This window comes from Spermophilus citellus (genome assembly GCF_964194105.1).
Source record: "Spermophilus citellus genome assembly, chromosome: 17".
Classification (NCBI taxonomy): domain Eukaryota; kingdom Metazoa; phylum Chordata; class Mammalia; order Rodentia; family Sciuridae; genus Spermophilus; species Spermophilus citellus.
In genome coordinates this window covers 39721172-39747604 of record NC_138199.1, presented here as the reverse complement: position 1 = coordinate 39747604, position 26433 = coordinate 39721172, and the positions used below count along the sequence as shown (strand labels likewise).

The 26433-nt window shown below is 33.4% G+C and overlaps 1 protein-coding gene across 6 annotated transcripts in view; it reads right to left on the bottom strand.

The window, feature by feature from the left end:
• Positions 1-26433, bottom strand: part of BCAS3 (BCAS3 microtubule associated cell migration factor) — a 633828-nt gene that overhangs the window by 463873 nt on the left and 143522 nt on the right. For all 6 annotated transcript variants that reach the window (XM_081270282.1, XM_081270287.1, XM_081270285.1 and 3 more), the window contains exons 8-9: positions 20540-20647; positions 12282-12358 (exon numbers count right to left, since the gene is read on the bottom strand). In XM_081270282.1, coding sequence (XP_081126408.1) covers positions 12282-12358; positions 20540-20647 — 185 coding nt within the window. The remainder of the gene's footprint in view (positions 1-12281; positions 12359-20539; positions 20648-26433) is intronic.

Sequence of the window (26433 nt, the reverse complement as noted above, 5' to 3'; positions counted from 1 at the left end):
GAGAGTTTAAGCCATTAACGTTTAGAGTTACTATTGATATATGGTTAGTACTTCCTGCCATGTTTGATTATTTATCTCTTTTTTTTCCCCTAATTTAGATTGTTTCTCCATGGTTAGCTTTCCCCCCGTCCTCTGTCTTTACCGAGGCACTTCCCGCTGATGGTTTTGGTTATCGTTTTCCATTTTTTCCTCGTGTAGAGTTTTGCTCAAGACGCCTTGCAATGCTGGTTTTCTGGCTACAAATTCTTTTAGCTTTTGTTTGTCATGAAAGATTTTTATCTCGTTGTCGTATCTGAAGCTTAATTTTGCTGGATACAGAATTCTTGGTTGGCATCCATTGTCTTTCAGTGTTTGAAATACGTTGTTCCAGGATCTTCTCGCTTTCAGCGTCTGTGATGAAAAATCCGTTGTCAACCTTATTGGTTTACCCCTAAATGTAATCTGCCTCTTTTCTCTTGTAGCTTTTAATATTATCTCTTTGTTCTGTATATTGGATAGCTTCATAACAATGTGTCTTGGCGTTGGTCTACTGTGATTTTGTGTGCTTGGTGTCCTATATGCATCTACAATTTGTATATCTGTTTCCTTTTTTATTTCTGGGAAGTTTTCTGTGATTATTTCCTTCAGCACGTTACTCATTCCCTTGGCATGAATCTCTGTGCCTTCCTCTATCCCGATGACTCGTAAGTTTGATTTTTTTAAATTATCCCAAATCTCTTGGATGTTTTTCTCGTGATTTTTTACCAGTCTATCTGAGTTGGCTAGACTCTTTTCAAGATGATATATTTTGTCTTCATTATCTGACGTTCTGGCTTCTACTTGCTCCACTCTGTTAGTGATACTCTCGATTGAGTTTTTAATTTGGTTTATCGTTTCCTTCATTTCTAGAATTATTGTTTGATTTTTTTTTATAATCTCTATCTCCTGATAAAGATGCTTAACTTCTTCTTTTATCTGTTTATGTAATTCCTTTTCAATGTGCTCTTTAAGGTTCCTTTCCATCTGTCTAAGGTGTTCCTTGAGTTCTTTATATGGCCATTTTTCTGATGACTCCAGGTCCTCCTGAATATTTAGGCTGTCTTTCATTGTTTGTACTCCTTTTCTTCCTTGCTTTTTTATGCTCATGATACTTCTTGTTCTGTTTGACTGCTGAGTTACTGTTTACTCTTATAAATTTATTTGATGCTTGGGAGGAGAGGTATTAGAAGGGAAGGGAAGAAGTTACTAAATAGAGTGAGTGTAGGCAGGTGGAATTTAAGAGAGGGGGAATAAGAAAATTGAAAAGAAATGAAAAGACAAAAGAAAAGAAAGTGAAAAGAAAGAAAGAAAAAACGAAAAAATAAAAATTTTAAAACAAACAAAAAAAGAATTATAATGATAATAGAAAAATGGAAATTGGAGTTTAAAAAATAATAATAATAATAGAATAAAAAGAATTAAAAAAATTGAAACCATTAATAAGAAAGTTAAAGAACAACAACAACATCAACTACAAAAAGTGAGAATAAAAAAAAAATTCCTAATAATAATCATTAAAAAAAAAATAGTAATAATAATAAATGCAGTCATAGAGCTCGATTAACTTCTCTTCCAGTAGGTGGAGCTATGCCCACTGGGCCAGGCTTCTCCTCGTGATAGGTGGGAACCAATCACTGTGCCTCAGCTCTTCTTCCCAGACTGTGCGAGTCTCCAGTCCTGAGTGTCTAGGTCCTTCTCTTGTGGTTCCTCAAGCCAGGCCCCGCTCACCTGTGACGCTCACCACAATACTAGCTACACGCCGGGTCTGCTGCTCCTGGGAGCCCTGTTTTCACTGATGCCTGGGCACACCCTTTCTGTTTGCCTCCCTCGGACCCTAAGTTTGTAGGTCTTGGAGCTGAGGACCCCCAGCAAATTTGTTTGCCCTTAGGTAGCAACTCCCCTGGTAGCTGGTGCAAGGGACCTCTGTTGTCAGCCCTGGTGGGAGCGGTAGCCGGGGATTCTGTGCTGCTGGTCCCACTTCACTCCTGATTCCCTGGGTCTGGCTATGGTGCTCAGTTGGCTTTTACCTCTGTGAGATCAGGTGGGCCGACTAGTTATTTCAGCAGGATCGTTAGTGCTGAGTCACGAGAAGCAGGCGATCCGGGGCTTAAATGCAGCCAATTCGTGCTCAGTGTGTGTTTTCTGAGGGGCCCAAAGTGTGCGCCCTAGCTCCACGTCAGCTCAGCATTGTCTAGTAATCCTGAGCAAATAGGCTTTAGATAATTTACATCTCCCTATGCCCTCGCAGTTGAAGAGGTCAGAGACTTGATCCCTCTGCGTCTGCCGTCATGTTAGACCTCCTCAATGATATTCATGTTACACTTACAGTTTCCTGGCATAAGCAAGATCTTGGGGTTATACAAACTGCTGCTTCTGTTTGCAGTCCAGTTTTCTAGAACTGAAATCCTGCTGCCGTCGCCTCCACCTCTGGTCCGCGCTCTTTGGCGTCACGCTTGTCTGCGACCTTAGCAGCACCGCCGCGGGGGGCCCAAGCGGCTGCCGCGCAGGGGGCCCAAGCGGCTGCCGCCGCGCCTGTCCCCTTGCAGAGGGATGCCGAATGACCCCAGAGCAGGCTATGCCCCAAGGTGCAGCAGGGAACAGGCGACCAAGGCACTTGAGGCCGTGGTCCAGCCTTCGGAGGACAGGGTTCGGCACGCAGCCCAGTTCCAGTCTCTAGCTGCAGCAGCTGGACTATGTAGACAGGGCCATCAAGACAGCGTGCAGAAAGCAAATGGCGGCTCCCGCGGAGTGGATTTTCGGCCCCGAAACTACAGCCCCGCCAACAATTCCAATCCACTAACTCTCCCTGTATAGACAATATTCAAAAAAAAAAAAAAAAAAAGGGGCGGGGTGTACTGAGCTTTCTTTGCCTCAGGTACTTACAATCCACTGCTGATTGCCCCTTCAGCTTCTCTGCCGGGAGCGAAGTGAAAGAGGAAGCAGATGGGCGCAAAGCGCCCGCGGTTTTGAGCAGGAAAGCGTCCGGGAGCCAAGCGTCTCTTTTTCAATCTCTTTGTTTTTTCTGCTGCTTGGCTGGGTGGTCCACTACAGATTAATGGTGAAAGGCGCTCTAACAAGCTGGGCGAAGTCTCTATTAACGCCGCTGTTCTGAGCACCAGGCTCAGCACTTCAGCTACCCCCTTACGCAGCGGCCATCTTCTTCGAGATCCCTTTTTTAAATTCTCATTATTTCTCTCTCTCTAGCTTCTGCATATGAGGGAAAACGTTCAACCCCTGACTTTCTTGTTCTGGCTTATGTCATTTAGCAAGATTTTCTTGAGTTCCAACCATTTATCCACAAATTATATGATTTCATTTTTCTTTATCATTAAGTCTAATTGTGTATATATGCTTCTTCTTCTTTTTTTTAATCTGTTCATCTCTTGACCAACACTGAGCCTGGTTCCATGACTTGGCTAGTGTGAACTGCACTGCTTTAAATATTGGAATGCATGTATTGCTATAGAATGCTGATTTCAGTTCTTTTGGATAAATACCAAAGAGTAGAATAGTTAGGTCAAATGGCAATTCCACTTCTAGTCACAAATATTGTTTCTTTTTTTTTTTTCTTTTTTTAAAATATTTTCTTTAGTTGTTGATGGACCTTCATTTTATTCATTTATTTATATGTGATGCTGAGAATCAAACCCAGTGCCTCACACATGCTAGGCAAGTGCTCTACTACTGAGCCCCAGCCCCAGGCCCCATTGTGTCTTAATATAAAAAGTAAAGCTGCTCTTTCCAAAATTAAGACTTATAAAGCTCTGAAAATATCATGGGGACTTAAGGTACTTTAAATTCATTTGTTTTGTTCCATTGTTATTCATCATTAACATAAATGAAAAACACACATACTAACACTAATACCATTAAGAATATAAAAAGTAATTTTTCCTCCTTAAAGTAAAGAGGTCAGTGGAAAGAGAATGCTTAGTGAACAATATTTTTCAATTTTTAAAATTGAAAATCTTTATTCAACTCATGATAAGTCGTGTTTTATTTATTTATTATGAACTCAAATATTTATACAATTACTATTAGATCATATATTCTTTCTTTTTAACAGTTTATATTCTTAAAATACATAATCTAAATAAAATAAGATGTTCTATTTAAAATTCAGTTTACTTTTAAGAAGATTTCTGTGAACTTCAATAGCTAAACTGTGGAACCAATCTAGATGCCCGTCAGTTAATGAATAGATAAAGAAAATGTGGTATACACACACACACACACACACACACACACACACACACACAAAATGGAATACTATTCAGCACTAAAAGAGAATAAAATCATGGCTTTTGTGGGTAAATGGATGGAACTGGAGAATATAATGCTAAGTGAAGTTAGCCAATCCCGAAAAAACAAATGCCGAAATGTTTTCTCTGATATAAGGAGGCTGATTCATAATGGGGTTGCAGGGAGCATGGGAGGATTCAATGGACTCTAAATAGAGCAAAGGGAGGGAAGCTGGGGGGGAAATGGGGGTAGGAAAGATGGTGGAATGAGATGTACCTTAAGGACATGTATGAAGACATGAATGATGTGACTCTACTTTGTGTATAACCAGAGATATGAAAAATTGTGCTCTATATGTATAATATGAATTGTAATGCATTCTGCTGTCATATAAAACAAATCAGAATAAAAAAGATTTCTGTGAACTTAATATTTGAATATAATGTTTCTTTTCCTACTAGTTCTTTTTAGTTACACATGACAATAGAATACATTTTTATATGATTACACAAGCATGAAATATATCTTATTCTAATTAGGAACCCATTCTTGTGGATACACACTATGGTGAAATTCGCTGCAGTGTATTCATACATGTACATAGGAAAATTATGTCAGATTCATTCCACTGTCTTTCCTTTTCCTATCCCCGATCTCTTCCCTTCATTCCCCTTTTCTGATCTATTGAACTTCTATCCTCCCCCAGGCTTATGGTGGGTTAGCTTTCACATATCAGAGGAACATTCAACCTTTTCTTCGGGGGAATTGGCTTATTTCACTTAGCATGATAGTCTCCAGTTCCATCCATTTACTGGAAAATGTCATAAAGTTATTCTTCTTAATGGCTGAGTAATACTCCATTGTATATATATATACAACATTTTCTTTATCCATTCATGTATTGAATGGCACCTAGGTTGGCTCCATAGCTTAGCTGTTATGAATTGAGCTGCTGTAAACATTGATGTGGCTGCATCATTATAGTATGTTGATTTAAAATCCTTTGGATATACACTGAGGAGTTGGATAGTTGGATCAACTGGTGGTTCCATTCCTAGTTTTCTGAGGAATCTCCATACTGCTTTCCAGAGTGGTTGCACCAATCTGCAATCCCACCAACAATGTATGAGTGTTCCCTTTTCCCCATATTCTCACAAACATTTATGGCTGCTTATATTCTTGATAATTGCCATTCTGAATGGAGTTAGATGAAATTTCAGTATAGTTTTAATTTGCATTTTTCTAAATGATAGAGATGTTTAATATTTTTTCATATATTTTCTGATGATTCATATTTCTTCTTTTGACAAGCGTCTATTCAAACCCTTTTGCCCAGTATGAAAAATTGTGCTGTATGTGTGTAATAAGAATTGTAATGCATTCCGGTGTCATGTTTTTTAAAAAAAATCAATTAAAAAAATTTTTTAAAAACCCTTTTGCCCATTTTTTGATTGGGTTATTTGGGTTTTTTGGTATTAAGTTTTTTGAGTTCTTTATATGTTCTGGAAATTAATGCTCTGAGATGCAGGTGGCAAAGATTTTCTCCCATTGTATAGGCTCTCTCTTCCCAGTCTTGATTGTTTCTTGATAGTAAGGCCATTTTAACAATATTAATTCTGCCTATCCAAGGTCATTGGAGGTCTTTCCATCTTCTAAGATCTTCCTCAATTTCCTTAGCATTCTGTAATTTTTGATATAGAGGTCCTTCGCCACTTTTGTTAGATTGATTTCTAAGTATTTTGTTGGTTTGGTTTTTTTGTTTTGTTTTGTTTGTGGTTATTGTGAATGGGATGGTTTTCCTAATTTCACTTTTAGCTGATTCATCATTAGAGTATAAAAACACACTTGATTTATGGGTATACATTTTGTACCCTGCTACTTTGCTGAGTTAATTTATGAGTTTTAGAAGTTTTCTGGTACAGATTTTTTGGGTCTTCTAAATATAGGATCATGTCATCGGCAAACAGAGAGAGTTTGAGCTCTCCTTTTCTTATTTTTATTACTTTAGTTTCTTTCTTTTGCCAAATTTCTCAAGCTAGAGTTTCAAGGATTATGTTGAATAGATGTGATGAAGTGGGTATCCCTGTCTTGCTCCTATTTTTAGAAGGAATTCTTTCATTTTTTTTCTCCATTTAAAATGATGTTGACCTTGAATCTGTCATATATAGCTTTTACAATGTTGAGGTATATTTCTTGTATCCCTATTTTTCTAGTGTTTTAAATATGAATGTATGCTATATTTTGTCAAATGCTTTTTCTGCATTGAGATAATCATGTGATTCTTTTAAGTATATTTTTGTGACGAATTATATTTATTGATTACTGTATGTTAAACATGCATCCCTGTGGTGAACCCACTTGATCATGGTGCACTATCTTTTTACTGTGTTTTTGTATGTGATGTGCCATATTTTATTAAGAATTTCTGCATCTGGGATGGGGTGTAGCTCAGTGGTAGAGCACCTGCCTTGCATGTGTGGGGCACGGTTCAATCCTCAGCACCACATAAGGATAAATAAATAAAGATATTGTGTTTATCTACAACTAAAAATTTTTTTTAGAATAAGAATTTCTGCATCTATGTTTATCAAGGATATTGGTCTGAAATTTTCTTTCCGTGATTTGTCTCGCTGGTTTTGGTATCAGGATGATATTAGCTTCACAGAATGAGTTTGGAAGAGTTCCCTCCTCTTCTATTTCATGGAATAATTTGAGGAGGATTGATACTAGTTTTTCTTTAAAGGTCTAGTAGAACTCAATTGAGAAGCCAGTCTGGTTGTGGACTTTTCTTTGTTGGTAGGTTTTTGATGGCTTTTTCATTACTTGAAATTGATCTGTTTAAATTTTCATTTTTCTTTATCTTTTTATGTGTGTGGTTTTTGGGGGGCGGTAATGGAGACTGTACCCAAGGGTTCTCTATCACTTAGTTACACACCTAGTTCTTTTATTTTTTATTTTAAATCAGTGTCTCACCAAATTTCTGAGGCTGGACTCAAACTTATGATCCACCTGCTTCAGCCTTCTGAATCGTGGAGATTACAGGTGTGTATCATGAGGACTGGCATTACTGGACATTCTAATCTCCCTGGAGATTTTTTTAGTACACTTCAAATGACTACTAATGACATCTATCAATCTTTGTCTTTTGTTTTCCTAATCATACCTGGGTTTCAGATTTCCACATCAGACAGCTGCTCAAGGCCAACTTTCTTTGCATACAAATACAAGAGTGTAACCTTTCTCATCACATTGGATACCTTCTCAACAGTTCCCCATTGGCTCTCTTTACCTGTTCCATCCACACTTTGGCACAAATTCCCATGATGCTTGCTCTGATGAACACATCCTATCAGTACTTCATTACAGTACCTTCATTGTATTCTTACATAACTAAAGTAGTCAACTGAGAATGTATTGTACAAGAGATATTCAGACTATTTTAGCAGTCTGGAATGCTTGCATGATCAAAATAACATCCTCATTAAATGGAGATCTTGTCTTTCTACATGGGGTGTACTCTTGTCTCTTTAAAAACAAAGTACTAATCCATGGAGAAATGGCAGATGAGCTACCACAAAAACTATCTCACTGTGCCATAACACCAGCTCCCCTGTCTCCAGTACCTAGAAAACTAGTTTATACTCATGAGATAACATAAATCCAAATGCACAGAAATGTATGTAACCTGTATTGAGTTTCAGTCTGGGTAAAGAGATGGGAGGGGAGGGCTCTGATGCAGAAATTGGAGAAAAAATATATGTTTCTTTCAAGTAACAAAGTGGCACCCTCTATTTCTTGATTTTAAAATTCTGTTCATATGGAATTTGGTTCTAACATTGACCAAAAATCATTTTACACAAAGCTGTAATACAAAGAAAATCAACTAAATCTCCATTCAAATATTTGCTGAATATCCTCAATTTTACCAACCTAAAATCACATGCATAAATTTGATTCTTAGGACTAACTAAGAATAACCACACATTCTAATGGAAGTGTGAAATAAGATATATCATTATTATTTGTGAGAGTATTTGCAAAAGTGAGATTTGAGAAGACTAAAGTGAAATTCTATAATAAATACTATTTAGAGTATAAGTAGAAAAATCACTAACTTTGGTTGTTGTTGCTTTTTGAACTCTTTTTTTTCCTTAGTAAGGTATGTATTATAGCATACTATTAAGCAACAGTTTAGATTTTATGCAATCCACGCTAAATATTGACATTAAGGTGTCAACAAGAGCCAAAATTCAAATAGTACTCTGAGAGAATAAGTGAGAATACTCATGGATCAGAAATAACTGAAAATTCATTACTAGGGACCACAAGCCATCAACTAGGATCTCTTTAGAAACTGTATGTCTCTAATAAAGTACTTGACTGTACAACCAGTAATACTGTTGATGCTTCCATATCTCTTCCTTCCAGTGATGAACAATTCACAAAATAAGATAGAGACTAATAATTTAGCAATGTTTGCTTCAACTATTTATTGGGTTCTAGCAATGCAAGTTGAAGCATTTAGAAATACATCACAAAGATGTCTCAAAAAAAAAAACACTAAGAAAAAGAGAAAGCAAAAAAGGCATTAAGAAAAAAGTGCTGGGCCTGGGGCAATAGCTCAGCGATAAGAGCGCTTGCCTAGCACATGTGAGGCCCTGGGTTCAATCCTCAGCACCACATACAAATGAATAAATAGAATAAAGGTATTTTTAAAAAATTCCTTCCTTAAAAAAAAAAAGAAAGAAAGAAAAAGTGCTAACAAACCCTAATATTGGTAGAAACAAATTTCACTCATGTAGAGGACAATGTGTAGATAGATTATCAGCTATACATACATCATTTCATCCAAAATATTATTTGATCAAAGTTTTTAAAATTCTATCATTATGTAATGTTGTCAAGATTTGTCAATAAAACAGTATTATGAAAGTTATATTTCCATTTTAAAGTATTAGAATTATTATAGACCTTTGTGTCCTTCCAACCTAATTACAATATAGTGTAAGGGTAAAATTTCTAAGCTGTTTCTAAACTGCAAAGCCTGAGTTAAAGTGTAAAAGACTGGGCATTGTAAAGTTTCTAAGCTGCAAGGCCTGAGTTAAAAAGTAAAAGACCAGGTATTGTTAAAATTCCTCTGCTACCCCAAAACCTGAAATTCTTGTAGCTGTTAGGACAATACTGGAACTGCCCAGTAAATATTCCCACTGACTCCCTGGTTGTCTAATAACTTGGGACTCTGTGTAGTTTGTCATGTAGTTATTTAGGACCTAAAGCAATCAGTTTGAATGTGTACCCCACTTAGGAGTGACCAATCACCCCCACCCAATCTGTTCCCGCCAATGAATGTACTAATCATGTCTCAGAGTTGTTGTTCAATTTTCCCGCGCCTCATGATGATTTGTTCTGATGTATGCAAAGCCCCCGCCCTCCCCAAAAAGTGTACTTAAGCACTGCTTGACCTCTGCTCGGGGCACTGGGCTGCTCTCGCTTTTTGAGCGAGCCTGCCTGGGACCTCAGCGCGCTGAATTGGATCCTCAATAAACTCCCTCCTGCTTATTGCATGAAGCCAGTCTCTTTTGGTCTCTTCCTCCGACGGTTTGCCAGACCCTTACAATAGCATATATACACAATGGAGTTTTAATATCAATAAAAAATAATGAAATTATGCCATTTGCTGGATGGAATTTGGGATATTATATCAAGCAAAATAAGACAAACTCAGAAAGTCAAGAGCTATATTCTTTCATATGTAGAAGCTAGAGAGGAAAAATAAAATATGCTGGGGGTGCATCTCATGAGACGAACAGAGTAGAAGAGGGAACAAGGTTGTGGGGGTAAGTACTAGGAGACAAAACTAACCAAATTACATTGTTCTTCTGTGTATATGTACTAATATGTAACAAAGAATCCCACTATCATGTATAATTGTAATGCAATAATAAAAAAATAAATATAACTATACTGCTAATACATAAATCTAGTTATTTTAAATTATTCTTTTATAATGAAGGTTTTTTCTTCTAAATTTCTAAATAGGACATTAAATGAATTACTGGAAATATATATATTTACTTGTTCACTTAAAACTATAATATAAATATGCTTTAAAAAATAAATACCTCAAAAAAATAAAATATCTCCACCATTAACTTTCTTAACCTCTCATTAGTCACTATTAAAACTCATTTATATTCTGCCATTTATTATAAAGAAGCTGACAGCTATTGACAAATGTAATATTTCAACATACACAGTATAGTAGAATCTAACACTTAAATAGGGATTAAACTTCCAAATATATTTTGTAATCGAAACTACCTTTGTTAAAATAAATTATTTTGGATTTCTTCCCCCAATCTAACACTCACTTGAGGGCTCAAGATATTTTTATTTGTTAATAAACCAAAAATAATAAAAGAACAAAAGATAGCTCAGTGCTCCTGAAATACGGCTACAAGTATAAGATACAGGTTATAAAATTTAAAATGGAACTTAGAAGGTTAAAATGGAATCACAACAGAGCTAACATTAGAAGCCTTGATGTCCATATCTCTGATTAACAATGAACAGCAAAAAACTACAGATAAAATGGAAAGACAAATACTCAGGAAAACTTCACAGCTGAATGTGGCTGAAATACTTCTCCTCTATTCTGATTCACTCATCTCTATCCCACCTAATGAGGAAAGAAATGTATAGAACTGATGTGGTTTTATTTCCCTAATTATTCTAATTATAATAAATAAGAATGTGTAACAGCTATATATGTCTGAGAAAAAGATTACAAGCCTGAGGTTATCCTATTCATGGTCAACAAAATGTTAAACAAGATATTATAATGAATTACTGTTTATACAGGATATCATGCAGTATATGATGTATGCAGTTATATTTGATACATAATGTGGTAACTGCATCAAAGAAAATGCTTTTAAAGGCAAGGATAATATCTACTATTAGGAGTTTGATATAGAATATTCAATAAATATTCATGTAAATCCATGTGATGTTTCAAAAGTTTCAAACAACATAATTAGGATTCCTTGGGCATTTCAAAACTGAGATACATTAAAGTATTTCTTTAGGATATACATATCAGACAGTCTGGTAAAACTCAGCTGGAACTTTCACAGTCAGTTGTGAGTTTGAAACATAGAAGACAAAGAGAAAAACTACTGTTTTACTAGACTTCAGGGAAAAAGAGAAGATGAAAAATTCTGTCCCCAGACTGCCTCAGGATTCAAGACTACAACATTGGATCCTGCTGGATTTTTTAGCTGAACAGCCAGTCCTGCAAAACTCAACTCGCCAGCCCCTACAGTTCCATGAGCCAATTTCTTTTTTTTTTTAATATGTATTTTTTAGTTGTAGTTGGACACAATACCTTTATTTTATTTATTTATTTTTATGTAGTGCTGAGGATCGAACCCAGGGCCTCACATGTGCTAGGCGAGCACTCTACTGCTAAGCCACAACTCCAGCCCCAAGCCAATTTCTTAAAATTAATTTCTCTCTCACTCTCCCTTCCCCTTCCTTCCTGCCAACACTCCTTCCCTCACATTATAAAATTTCATATGCATAATTTCATAGGATACAAAATATACTAATTTTGTGTTTGAGCACATTGTGGGGAACTAAATTCTATGCTTACTTCTGAACTTTTAGACAGTTCTAGAGGTGATGAGGATGGAGCAAAGATGGGGAGAAAGAAAGGCTAAAACACTCAAATACCTCGAAAAATGAACAGCTATATGAAATTAATCACAACTTTTCAAGGAAAGTATTTAAGGGGAAACTAAGACAATGAAGAACAAATATGATGAACCCATGTTGCCAAAGTGAACTTACATACCATACAATTACTCTACTGAATAAAGATATCCACAAAATCACAGAAGATCATAAGTAAAAACAGATGAAATAATGATAATACGATTACATCTAGTTTGCTGACTGTATCAAGTAAGCAGTATAAACTCAAATGCATATGACAGGAAATAAAATGATTTGGTACATACTTGTGACAAAAAATTTTTTTGTGAAAGTACAGCTATCAAAGGCAGCGATTTTCTCCTGCAAGACTACGACGAGGATCCTAAAATTAGGGGGGAAAAAAGGTGAAGGTGAAATTCTACGAATTGAATCATAAGTTACATTTCCTATAAATATTTCCTAGCAATATCTACCTCTAAAATCTAAAAATAAAAATGATGAAATCTTTTATAAGATAGAGATTACCACAAAAAAAAGCCTGAAGGAAAACTACCACCTCAAAAAATGTTTTCTCTTTCATTTTTTCATTCATTTTAAATTTAAAAAAAGTTTCATTTTTTCATTCATTTTAAATCAGATAAATCAACATTAAGAATGGATAATATCAATAAACTGTTAGCCATTTACTAAAAGTGCTTTTCCACTGATGTTTCAGAGTCATGGAATTAAACATAAAATGGATTTATGTAATCTATCACTTAAAATGATTGCTGCATTACCAACATAACTCACACACAAAGAAATATAAGACAATTACATGTGGTGTAAATAAGTCATTTCTGATTGACTCAATATATTAAAATTCAAATGAGAATCTGTATAAATAGTATTTTTCACAGATACTAAGATTTATAAATAACCAGGAAAACAATTTATATTCAAATATATTTTCAAAATGTAATTTCTAAATACATCTGAATATGACTATTCCTCATAAGCTATTAATAGGAACCACCAAGTTTTAATAATTATTTCAAAAAATGCAATAAATGATTGTAATTATTATAAAATATTTAACATTAATTTTTTCCTAATGGGAATAGGTAAATCTAAACAACACATGCTGATACTTGAATGGAAAAATGGGGAGGGGAGAGAATATTAAAATGCTGCCCTATTAATTTTGTTCACATGCTAAAAGAGAACAGTCTCATTTGCTGATGCAGAACTATTCTAATGAGTAATTACTGTTGTTTCTTGTAATTTTTTTCAGCTGGATTTGTCTAAAACTTTTCTAACTTTCTAATTTTTAATGAGCTGTTTGTTGTTAATGATAATATATGTACACTTTGTATATTCAAAGAGCAAAGAAAATAACCCTATAAAAGAAATAATATGAAGTTTTAGAAATACCCAATAGTAAACTACATTTCTGTTCTGTTACTACAAGATTGCCCAAAACCTTCTCACTTACACACTGAGTCAGCACAACACCCTCAACACCTTTGTAAAAGAAAAGGCATTTTCACATGTAAATATTATTTACCAAGATCAACACTCATACTTTAAATACAATAGTTGTCATAAAAGTAAGTATCAAATAACAAAACACAAATGAAAATATTCACCATTGTTAAGAGTCAACAGAACCAAATGAGGTTTGGGCATATATCTATTTATGTATGTATATGTATGGATAAGTGTGTGTATACTAGCAAACTGTTCTCTATTCCTTTTGTTTTGTTTTTGTTGTTGTGCTGAGGATAGAACCAAGGGCCTCCCATATACCAAGTATTTGCTCTACTACTAAAGCTACATTTATAATCCTTCATAATTTCTTTTAAATACACAGAATATTTAAAAGTAGGTGACTGTCAGACTGGATAATGATCAAGTTAAATATGTCAAGACCAAGACATTCAAAAAACACAAGTAGTTTAAAATTATAAAATGGAAAAATACATACCATGTAAATTGTAATCATAAGAGTTGGAATGGATAAATGATTACAAGATAAAATAAACATTAAGAACAGAAATATCAGAAGTCACAAAGGATAGTTCATAAAGATGAAAGGATCACAAAGCAAGAAAATAAAACATAATAATCATAAATTTATGTGTACCCAATAACAGAAATTCAGAAGATTTAAGGAAGAAAGTAACAATCATATGCAAATAAACCCTGAAAAAAATCAAAGAAACACAAGAAAAAGAAAATTGCAGATCAACCACCTTCATGAATATAGATGCAAAAATAAAATCCAAAAGCATATAAAAAGAATTTTAGATAACACCACCAAAGTTTCATTCAAAGATTCAAGAATGGTTTTAACATTAGGAAATCAACCAAAATAATTTACTCGTTTAACAGATCAAAAATAAAACATACAATCATCTTAATAAGGACTTTGCTAAATTTAATACCAAATTAACAAACAAAGACAAAACTGTCAGCAAACTAGAAAAAGAACTTTCTACAATGACAAACAACATGCATTTCACGTCACTCTTAAGGGGCAAGGGAGGGACAGGTCATAGCTAGAAACAAAATTAGATATTTAGCTAGACTGATCAAAAAAAGAGAGCATTTACAACTTTGATATTGCTAGATATTTCACAGCCATTACATTGATAATAAATACTACAATTTTATTCCAATACTTAATACAACCTAATGGGAAAATTTTTTGAAACAAATAAGTTATCAAAACTAGTATCAGAAATAATTTTAAAATCTGAAAAGACTTGTAAACATAAAGTAAATTGAATTTCTAACTGAAATTTTGCCTACAAATAAGTGGTATTACCTTTCATGTTCAGAGTTCCAATTCATCTAGAATTGATAGTTAAGTCGGACTTAAGACTTCTTTTTGTTGTTGTTCTTTATGAATACGCAAACAAAACTGGTTGAAAAAACCTGAGCTAAAGGACACCTTTATGTCAAGTCATATAAGTGTATGTCTAATCCCAGAGTCTGTTCCATTGCACTGGTGTATTTCTCATTCATCAACATCAGACCTGTAAAATTACTGTACTGATAGACAGTAATATAATTTTGGTCAAAAATAATATTGAAATAATAAACCTTTCATGCCACAAAAAGTCGTCTTTATTATTGGCTTATTTAGATTTTACTAAACCTCTCCAATTCAAAATTCTGTGATTACATGTTCTACACATCATTTATTTACTTTATTTGTAGAATTTTAATAGCTTTCGATGCTAAAAGATATGTTGATTTTTCAAATTTTCACACTGCATTTGTTCATTTCTGCATAAGCAAACACAATTTATTTCAACCAAGAATACTGCTGAACTATCAATACCAACAATAAGAGGCATGTCACCCTCACAAGGAAAGGATCTGTGGCTTTTTCTACTCATAAATGACCTGATCCTCCCCAAGAGTCTCAGTGCTCTCAAATCATTCTCTGAATAATATATTTCCCCTGACACACACACACACACACACACACACACACACACACACACACACACACAAATTTAAAATACCACCTTATCACAAATTAAATTCCAAAATATATAAAGTTCTGGAGGTAACAATATTTTTTCCAATTTCAATTAAAAGGCAGAGTCGCAGCTCAAAAAGCAAAAGGAAAAAAATCTTAGGAGATGAAGTCAGAGAAGTAGCAAAAAAAGCAAAGATACTAGATGTTCTTATAGGCCATGGGAAGGAAGCCAAGAGAGAGAATAGAATAGAAAGATGGAATATTCTGGCATAATTTTTAAAAGATAGATTCTGGCACTATATTAAGAACAGGTCATTATGGAGGCAAGCAAGTAACAATTTGAAAGCAGAGAACTTAAAGAATACCACAATAATCCAGGTAAAAGATAGTAGTTTAGAACAGAGTATAGCAATGGTTGTAGTGAGAAGCAATTAAGTTATTAATAAAATTGAAAGTGGAGCTGAACAGGATTTGTCCATGGACTGCAATAAGGTAGCAAAGAAAAACAGAAGTTAAAAATGGACCAAGAAGTTGGGTGTGGTGACACAAGCCTACAATTCCAAACACTTTGAGAGGGTAAGGTAACATGATCCCAGGCTCAAAGCCAGCCTCAGCAACTTAGTGAGGCCCTAAGCAACTTAGTGAGACCCTGTCTCAATAAAAAATAAAAGGGCTGGTGATGTAGTTCAGAGATAGAGTGCCTTTGGTTCAAAACCCAGTACAAAAAAAAAGACCTAAATTTAAAAGCTAAATCTACAAAATTCTCACAAGAAAGAACCAGCATGAATGCTCATAACCTTGGAGTAGAGAATGGTTTCTTATTCATTTACTATTGCATAATAATAATAAATGCAACAAGGAAAAAACTGGAATTGGACATCACTACTATTAAAAACTTTTGTGCCTGAAATGACACCACAAAGAAAGTGAACAGATAATCCACAGCATGTGAGAAAAGTTTGGCAAGTAATGCATTTGATTAATAACTTATCTAGAATGTACACAGACTTGTTCTTCAATTTAATAATAAAAAGACAAATAATCAAATTTTAAAATGGGCAAAGAATCAGAATAGATATTTCTGGAAGGAACAAATCAAATGGTAAATAAGCACATGAAATGATGCTAAATATCATTACTCATTAAGGAAACATGAAACAAAACTACAAAAAGATACCACTTCACAACCACTAGACAATAAAAAAACAATGAAGAGGGGCTGGGGTTGTAGCTCCATGATAGAGTGGTTGCCTAGTACATGTAAGGCACTGTATTCAATCCTCATTACCACAAACAAATACATCAGTAAAATAAAGGTGTTGTGTTCAACTTAAAAAAAATTTTTTTTAAACAAAACAACAAAGAACATCTGCCTAGCATATACAAGGTCCTGGGTAAAAATCCCAGCATCACCCAAAAATAACAGTAAGTGTTAGTGAGAAAGAAAGTAGAGAAAATGAAACCCTCACACATTGTTGGTAGAAATGTAAAATGATGCAGCCATGTTGGAAAACAGCTTAGCTGTTCCGCAAAAAGTTAAACTGCTAGATCTAAACACAAGAGAAATGAAAATATATGTTCAATTAAAAACCTATATAGGAAAATTCAAGGCAATATTCCCAAGAACATGAAAATAGAAACAACCCAAAAGTTTATCAGTTGATAAACTGATAACAAAATGTGGCATATCCATGCAAAATTCAGTCATAAAAAGGAATAAAATACTGATACATGTTCCTTGTAAAGGAACCTAAAAAACAATAAGGTATGTGAAGGAAGTCAGTCAGAAAGATCACATATTGTATTTCATTTTCATAAAATATCCAGAACAGGGCTGGGGTTGTGACTCAGCAGTAGAGTGCTTGCCTAGTACATGCAAGGCACTGGGTTTAATCATCAGCACCAAATAAAATTAAATGGATAAAATAAGGATATTGTGTCCAACTACAACTAAAAAAAATATTTTTAAAAAATTATCTGGGCTGGGGATGTGGCTCAAGCGGTAGTGCGTTCGCCTGGCATGCGCAAGGCGCTGGGTTCAATCCTCAGCACCACATACAAATAAAATAAAGATGTGTGTCCACCAAAAACTAAAAAATAAATATTAAAAAATTCTCCCTCCCTCTCCCTCCCTCCCCCCCTCCCTCTCTCTCTCTCTCTCTCTCTCTCTCTCTCTCTCTCTCTCTCTCAAAAAAAATGTCCAGGACAGACATAATCACAGCAATATAAAATAAATTAGTGTTTAGACAGGCTAGGAAAAGGTAAAACAGGAAGTGACTACTGATGGGATGTGGTGTCATGGTGTTTAGTGATGGGAATTGCAAGACGTGTTCATATCAAAAAACCCACTAATATTGTTTACTTTATAAGGGTAGATTTTAAAGTATGTGAATTATACCACAATTTTTTTAAAGGCCCAAAGGATTTTGGCTGAAAGAATTGTCAGTGTAGTTACCACTCATTAAAATGGAGACAATGGCAGGAAGAGTAGGTTAATAAGGTTTCCATCTCAGAAATATTACACTTGAGATTTCATCTAGATATCAAAACAGAGCTATAAAAATAGGCAATTAAAGACATAGATCTAGAGAGTACTATTACAGATCAGAGAGAAAATTATTGATCATCTGTAAATTAACTGTATTAAGGAAATGAAAATAAATAAGAGCTTCTGAAGAGGAAATACAGCTGAAAAGAGAGATTCAAAGATGACAGCAATCCAACATGTATCCATTGGTGAAGGAATTCAGTAAAGTTAGAGGGAAAAACAAGAGCATGATGTCCCAAAAGCCTAATGAGGATGTTGTATTTAAAAAGAAGAAATTTTGATCACAGATGAATACACAGGGATGAAATTAGTGCTGGATATAAAATAGCAAATTACTGAATATTTGGTTAATGAGTCCTGAACACATGGCAGTATGATGAGATCTGAAAACTGATCCATATAGGAACCTGAGAACCAATGTCAACTTGAAGAGAGCAATGTTACATTGAACAAAAGAGGGAAAGGAAAACTCTCAATCTGGGGAAATTGCAGTGGGTACCATAGAGAGAATGTGGAGTCATGAAGAAAAGATTTGGATGAGTACGTAAGATCAAATACACATGTAGAAATGATACTACAAGGGAGGAACACAGGGAGTTCATTCACCAGAGAGGAAAAACACACGGACTATCTAGGTAGCAAGTAGGTAGCAGGGGTGAAGTGGAAGTTTTCTTCTGAGTTCTCCTGATTCTTCTGTGTGCCCCTGACTGAAATTCAGAATATTCATACTGTTCAGCTAGTCAGACTTTTCTGGGCGTCTCAGTGACATATTTGCCGTGCTGTGATTGTTCTGAAGACACAGTGGCTCTAACTACCATGAATAGCCCAAAATAAAAATCAATTCCAAAAGTAAAGAAAAACATAAAAAAGAATATTCATACTGTTGTTCCCCACATTTAATGTGCTTTTTTATATCTCTAAATGTCATCAAGTTTTCTGCTTCATCTTTACTTTCAATCAATTATATTATGATGTGTCCAGGAATATTTTTCTTCTTATTTATCCTCTTTGGTGTTCCTAGTGATCATAAATACATAATTTTTTGTTCTTCATAAAATTTGGGTAATTTTTTGAAATTTCAAATAGACTTTTTCTCATACCCCTGTCTTCTTAAATCTTCTCATCTCATACATCAATGGAGTTTGATAATGTTTCTCCATTTCTTTCCTCTCCTGTTCAACTTGTACACTTTCTACTGCTCCACCTGGAAGGTCTTATTTCTCGACTGAGATTTTCATTCACTATGATCACAAAGGTATCAGGTGACTATATTTATCTCTGGAGAATAATAATTTCTTTTATTTATCTTGCAGAATTTCACCACACATATATTTTATTATTAATTTTTGAAAGAAATAAAATTAGTTTTGATTTCCTATTTAATTTAAACTGAGCAAATAATGAAAACAACTGTAGTTTTTTGTTTATTTTCTCTGGTTTCTAGCATATCCACAGAACTGTAATATGAGAAAACTGATCTAAAATCTTCTCTATACTACTTCTTAGAATGTATTAAAGTTCCTCTTTGGCTAAATAATGTGTAAATTACTTTAGGATGGCACGTGAAATAGTTTTGGGGGTTAAATATATTATCTACTGAAACTACCAATAATGATGTTGTTTAATACTTCTATATGATTTTGTTTTCACTAACTTGATTTCTCAGGATATAATTACCTTATCCTGGCATAGTATACTGTTTCTTCTATTTCCTATAACTTTCATGTTTTGCACTTAAATTCAAATAGTTCTGTCATTAGTGATAATGCACATTTTCTTTACTATACATTTGTTGGGTATATCTTTTTGCACTATCTCATTAAAATCTAATCTGAGAATCTGGTTTCTCTTAAATTTATTGAAATGCCAAAAATATTTTGTTTGTTGTGCTTCATATGTTTCCTTTTGATGACAAGATTTATATCTTGCATCATTCTTGGTTAAAGACATTCATCATCGTAGGCCTTCAGTTTTCTCAAGTGTAAAAGGAAAGTACTCAGTAATGAAAGATTACTATGTTCCTTTCTCCACTTATATTCTGTGGTTATAATCTGTCATTATCACCAAAGGTCAAGTAGAAGTTCAACCTAGATTTGAATATGTCCAATTTAATAAAATAAATCATAAAGAAGGAAAACCAATCCGGTGCATGTTTTAGCTCCACTATGTAGCATGAAGTATTTCTTACCTCCCAGAAAAATTATAGTTAATATCATAAGTCAGTAAACACAGAGAAGTATACACATTGTATATATAAAAAGGTTGCTCAGAACATCTATGATGTCTCAGATACTTTCTATTCTTTTTCATTGTGTTTTTAAAATACTGGTTAAATCCCATTGCAATGAATTCATATTTCCCTCATGGCTCAAGATAGAAGTCTGAAAATATTCAATTAAGGGATTTTAGAGCTATTTTATACGACATAATTTTGAAGATATTTCCTTGATATTTTTAAAAATCTTCAAGTCATGGAACTCGTAGTACTCTATATGCCCAGGATGTAGATCATACCTGAATAAGAAACATGAAAAAATGCTTACCGCTTGTTGCAGTGGAGGTCATAAATAGGTGTTTTAAACTGAATGGACTTGACCATCTCTCCAGTACGAAGTGAATATAGATCCACACAACAATAAGGTGGGCTTGTCCTAAAAGAAGAAAAAAGTCATTATTTTTAAAAAGGAGAGCTGCCACAGTACTTGCCTAGCATGTGCAAGGCCCTAGTTTCAATCTCCTGCACCATAAAAATAAATAAATATATAATAAAAACATTTAAAAAATACATTTTCCTAACATAATATTAAATCCCTTATTAACATGCTACTAGTAAATAAATTCAAAATTAAAAAAAAAACACTCATACCACATTCCTATAAACTTGAGAATGTACAAAATTTGGGGAAAGGAAAAAAATCTATCATTCACCAAGTTGATACTCTACAGAAGAAAAAAAAAATATGATAATCTCATTAGATGCAGAAACTTAAGCTATAATTTTAAATACATTCACAATAAGAAATATTTCCTTAATCTGATAAGGGCACTAGACTTAAAACTAGTGAACAACACATACAACTATAAAATGCTAAGAGGAACTAGATAAGATCACTGTCACCACTTCAATTCAACATGGTACAGAAGGTTCTATGCATAAGAAAAGGAATTATTCCAAGGGAAAAAAAAAACATCATTATTTGCTGAAAACCTGACTGTTGGAAATTTATACTACAATTCTATTAGTAGAAAAATATCCAGACAATGCTACTCAGTAAGCACAAAATATTATAATTAATATGTGTATTTATCAAAGTCATCAGATACAAAGTTACTATAAAAATGTCACCCGTATTTTTGTAAATTAAGAAAAACTAAGGGCTGGGGATGTGGCTCAGTGGTCAAGTGCTCATAAGTTCAATCCTCATACCAAAAAAAAAGAAAAACTAGAGGCCATCTACGGTGACACACACTACTCAGGAGGTTGGGGCAGGAGGATCACAAGTTCAAAGCCAACCTCAGCAATTTAACAAGACATTAAGCAACTTAGTGAGACCTGGTCTCAAAATAAAAAATAAAAAGGGTTGGGGATGTGGCTCAGAATAAGGTGCCCTGGTAAAACCCCCCTCCAAAAAAAGATGGAAAACAGAACAAAATAGATATTTACCTTCCTCCACAAAATAAGGTATACAGATGGCTAACAGGTATATGAAAAATACTCCACACAACACTAATTGACAGAGAAATAAAAACAATAGTGAGCTATCACCTCACCCCAGTCAGAATGGTTATTATCAAAAAGACTACAGAAAACAAGTGCTGGTGAGGATATAGACAAATGGGAAGCTTGTATGTTTATGGAAATATAAATTAGTAATGCCATTCATTAAGAAAACAGTATAGAGATTCATCAGAAAATTAACAATATCTACCATATGATCCAGCAACTCTACCACTTGATACATATCCCATGGAAATAAAATCATTACGTCTAAAAGACTTGTGTCTTTCCCATATTAATTGCAGCACTATTCAAAATAGCTAAAAAATGAATATAACCTAAGTGTCCATCAACAGATTAATGAATAAAGAAAATATGGTATATACACACAATGAAATACTATTCATCTTCAAAAAAAATTACAAAATCCTGTCATTCATGACAACATGGATGGAACTAGAGGTCATTAGATTAAGTGAAATAACGCAGACACAGAATGCTCTCACTCATTTGTGGAATCTAGAAGAGTTGCTCTCATAGAAGTTGAGAGTACAATGGTGGCCATCAGAGGCTGGAGAGCATAGTGGAAAGAGAAGGGTGTGGACAAAGTGGATAACAGGTATTAAGTTACAATTAGATAGGAGAATGGAATTCTGATTTGCCTCTGCACAGTAGGATGATCACAGATAATAATAATGTACATTTTAAATAGCTAAAAGAATGTATTTCAAAAGTTTTACCATAAAGAAATGAAGTCTTTGGGGAATAAATAAATATTGCACAATGTATACATGTACTGAGACAGCACACTATCCTATTAACATATATAATTCCAAAGTTTCTGGTTTGATTTAAAAATTAATTTAATCTAAAAATTTTTTTAAAGACAGTAGAAAAAGAAGAACAAATTAAAAACCAATGATAATTGGATGAGGGAATTAATAAAAATTAAACAATTGATAAAATAAAATATGGGCAAGCAAAAGAAAGATAATGAAATTAAAGACTGGTCATTATTAAATTTTAAAAGAGCTAAGAGCTAACTCTAGACAAAATGTTGAAAAATAAATAAATAAAATAAATATAAAGAAGTAGGAAATATTCAGATGACACAAACAAATCCCTTAACATGCAAAATTATCAAGAGTCCTGAAATAAACTCATATTTGCATGGCCAATTTATTTTCATCAAAGGCATAATATAATTAAATACCGAAACAGTCTTTTGATCAAATGGTACTAAAATTGTCAATAGTCAAAATTGTACAGTGTCTAGAACAAAATTTAGGGAAAAAAATCTCTGCAACCTACTTCTTAAATAGGAAAAAGAACACATGAAAATATATATACAGCAAGTATAACAAAGTTCATCAAATTTAATAATTTTATTTGTAACAGACAGATATATGAAAATGAAAAAGGATATTGTAAGGAAATTTTCCAAAATATACATCCAACAAAAGGTTTATATCTAAAATATAAAAAAGAATACCTATAAATCAATATAATTATGCATTAAACTTTTAAAATGGATATAATATTTGAAAAGATATTTCACCAAATAAGATATATAGATAGCTAGTAAGCACATACAATATTTAAATAATTAAATATCAGGGAAATACAAATTAAAATCTCTAAGGAATACCACTAGAATTAGGTTTAATACAAAGCATAAAAAAATGCAAAGTGATTGATACTCTCGCTAATTAATGACAAGGATAAAGAAAGGCACAATAACTTTGAAAAGGAGATTACCTGTTATTTTTAAAAAGTTAATATATCTTGCCCCATATATGGTTAAGTATTTTATTATTAATAACAACATAAATGAAAAACAAATGTTAATCAACAGAAGAACCTTAAAATATTGATCCAAGGGAATAGTATTCTACATTTAAAAGTAATAATTTATCCATAAAACAACAGAAATCAATTTCAAAACTATGATGAATGGGGGGGGGTATCATCCTATGTAAAAGCTAAATACTGCATGATTCCTTCTCTATAAAATGTTAACAATCGCAAAACTGTAATGACAGGACACAGAGAAAGTAGAGTATAAAGTGGCATTATAAACTTTTCAGGGTGATGAAAATGTTGCTATATCATTATTTTAGTGGAATTTAAACAAATACAAATAAAAGGGAACAACTGGAGATGGCGGAGGATTGGTAAAAGCCTAAAATTCAATCTTTGACATTAAGAAGACACAAAAGTTATTTTCTTAGTGTTCTCTCTCCCCAAAATTAATCCAGTTCTCTTCTGTTAAAGGAATGAGTTAATAATGAACAAAATCTAGCATTTCCCCTAAACTAGGAGGGGGAAAAAAACAACTTGTCAACTTGAATCAGGCGCTCATTAAGGCTACAACTCACTAAATACTGGAATTCTGATCATTTCCCTGGTATTATCCGTATAATATCAAAACTAAGAGATTTTTCCATCAAAAACACTCCCATAGGCAGAAAAAAAATGCTGTGAAAGCTCAGTTTATAGACAGCTGAACAAAATTCAGCAGAATAAAACCTCTCTGAATCAGGAAAAATGCTTTTCATTCAATGACTAATAAAAAAAGATAATTCTTATTTTTTTTTAAAAAAGCATATTCGTAAATTCACACATTCATAAAGGAGTCAGCACATTTCCTGCTAATAACACAGTTGTGTGCACGCCCGACATATCCTTTTGTTCTCTGTTTTTTCTTTTGAAAACCCTTACCATTTCCATGGGGCATAGCAAGACAATCTTAATTTTCCTCATGGACTAGCTGATGAGAAAACTTTGAGTCAGTATGCATGCCCTGTAATGTGTCATGCTAAAATAAAGAGACATGAAACAAGCTTTTACTTTCTACTCTTTTATACACCATACAAATGGTGTGGAAAACAGTGCCACAAGAAATCTGTATAATACATCTCCATGTGATTTCTACATAGCTCAAATGGATTAACATTTTCAAAGGTTTCCATCTGACATTAAAGGCTGATAGTTTAGAGCACCGAAAGTTCCTAGTAGAAATTTTGAGAGCCAAGTTTAGAATGTAACTGAATCTACTACAAGCAAATACCACAAGTTGTGCAACATTTATGCAACATTTATTATTAAACAATTGCTTAAAAGCCTCTGAACTCTGCCCAAGCCAAGTGTTACTTTGCATATGTACATATTATAATATATATTTTATATTTCCCATGATAAATATAAAATAGGAAGGAGTGAAAATTCTCCCTGATCTTTTAACTAAGTACCTTATTTTACAGTGAGTTACCAAGCATATGTGTTGAAATTTTTCTATCTGAATAATTTGTTGCCTACTGTTAAACTGACTCATAAGGGAAGTTATTGCTATTTTAGAAGGGGGGAACTCCTCATTTTTATATATTATAATACTGAAAGAAATGGAATTTCTATTTAATTCATTTCAGTGAAGACAACTATAAGTATTTAAAGCTGAATTTCAAAAACAAAGTTTCATTTCCTAAAAGTGAATAGCTTAATTTAAGCAATTATCAACCAAAAAACAAAATATGTAAAATGGATTTTTTAAAAGGAAAAATATTAAAACTCTCAAGAATATGGGAGCTGGGATTGTAGCTCAGTTGCAGATCACTTGCCTCGCACGTGTGAGGTACTGGGTTCAATTCTCAGCAACACATATAAATAAATAAAAAATAAAGGTCCATCAACAACTAAAAAAATATTTTAAAAAAGAATATGGAAGACAAGTATCAACAAAAAAAAACCACTAAATGTTTTGTTTTTTTAGTTATACATGGTCATAATATCTTTATTTTGTTTATTTATTTTTATGTGGTGCTGAGGATCGAATCCAGTGCTTCACATGTGTGAGGCAAGCCCAAAACCACTAAATGTTTTAATCTAAATAAATCTATAATTGTAGAACAGACTGGCTAAACAAAAATAATTATCCTTACCTACAACCTTTAAAAATTCTGAAAAATCGTGTATGCCATAAATTGAAGCCTAAATTCTAATATTCAGGTTAAATTCTGAAAACCTATCAATCTGTTCCCCCTGCAATTCTTTACTCATTTCCTTCCAATAAATAACTACAAGGTTGAGATTTTACTTAATCTATATAATTAAATAATGGTCATAGGTATTTGTTACAAGAGAAAATGGAAATGTAGCTCTTTCCAAAGGGCAACATGAAATAATCAAACCAAAAAAAATTAAAAATTTTTTTAACTGACCTTAGATCAGGCCTTCATTTTAAAAAGTAAGTGAGCACAGATATATCATGAAAGAGATCATATGGATGCATAATCAGACATAAGGGGCATAAAAAAAGTACTAAGAGATACCACAATGCATCCATCAAAATTGATAAAAAACAAAATATGAATACACAGACAACAACCTCAAAACCCATCACAGTGAAAAGGTGTGGTAAAAATGACAAGAAATATCACTGAAAATAAATGAAAAGAATATTCCATCTTATGAATATAACCAAAGCTTTTTGATTTATTCATCTACTGAAAAGTATCTTGGTTGCTTCTATGTTTTGGAAATTATAAGTAAGGCTGTTATACATGTTGATGTGCAAGTTTTTATTTTAAACTTACTGTCTCCATAGTTTGCTATTTACAGAATGTCATAGAGCTGAAATCATACAGTATGTTATCTTTTCAGGTTGGTTTCTTTCACTGAATATTATGTACTCAAAGTTCCTCCATATTTTTTTTGCCATGA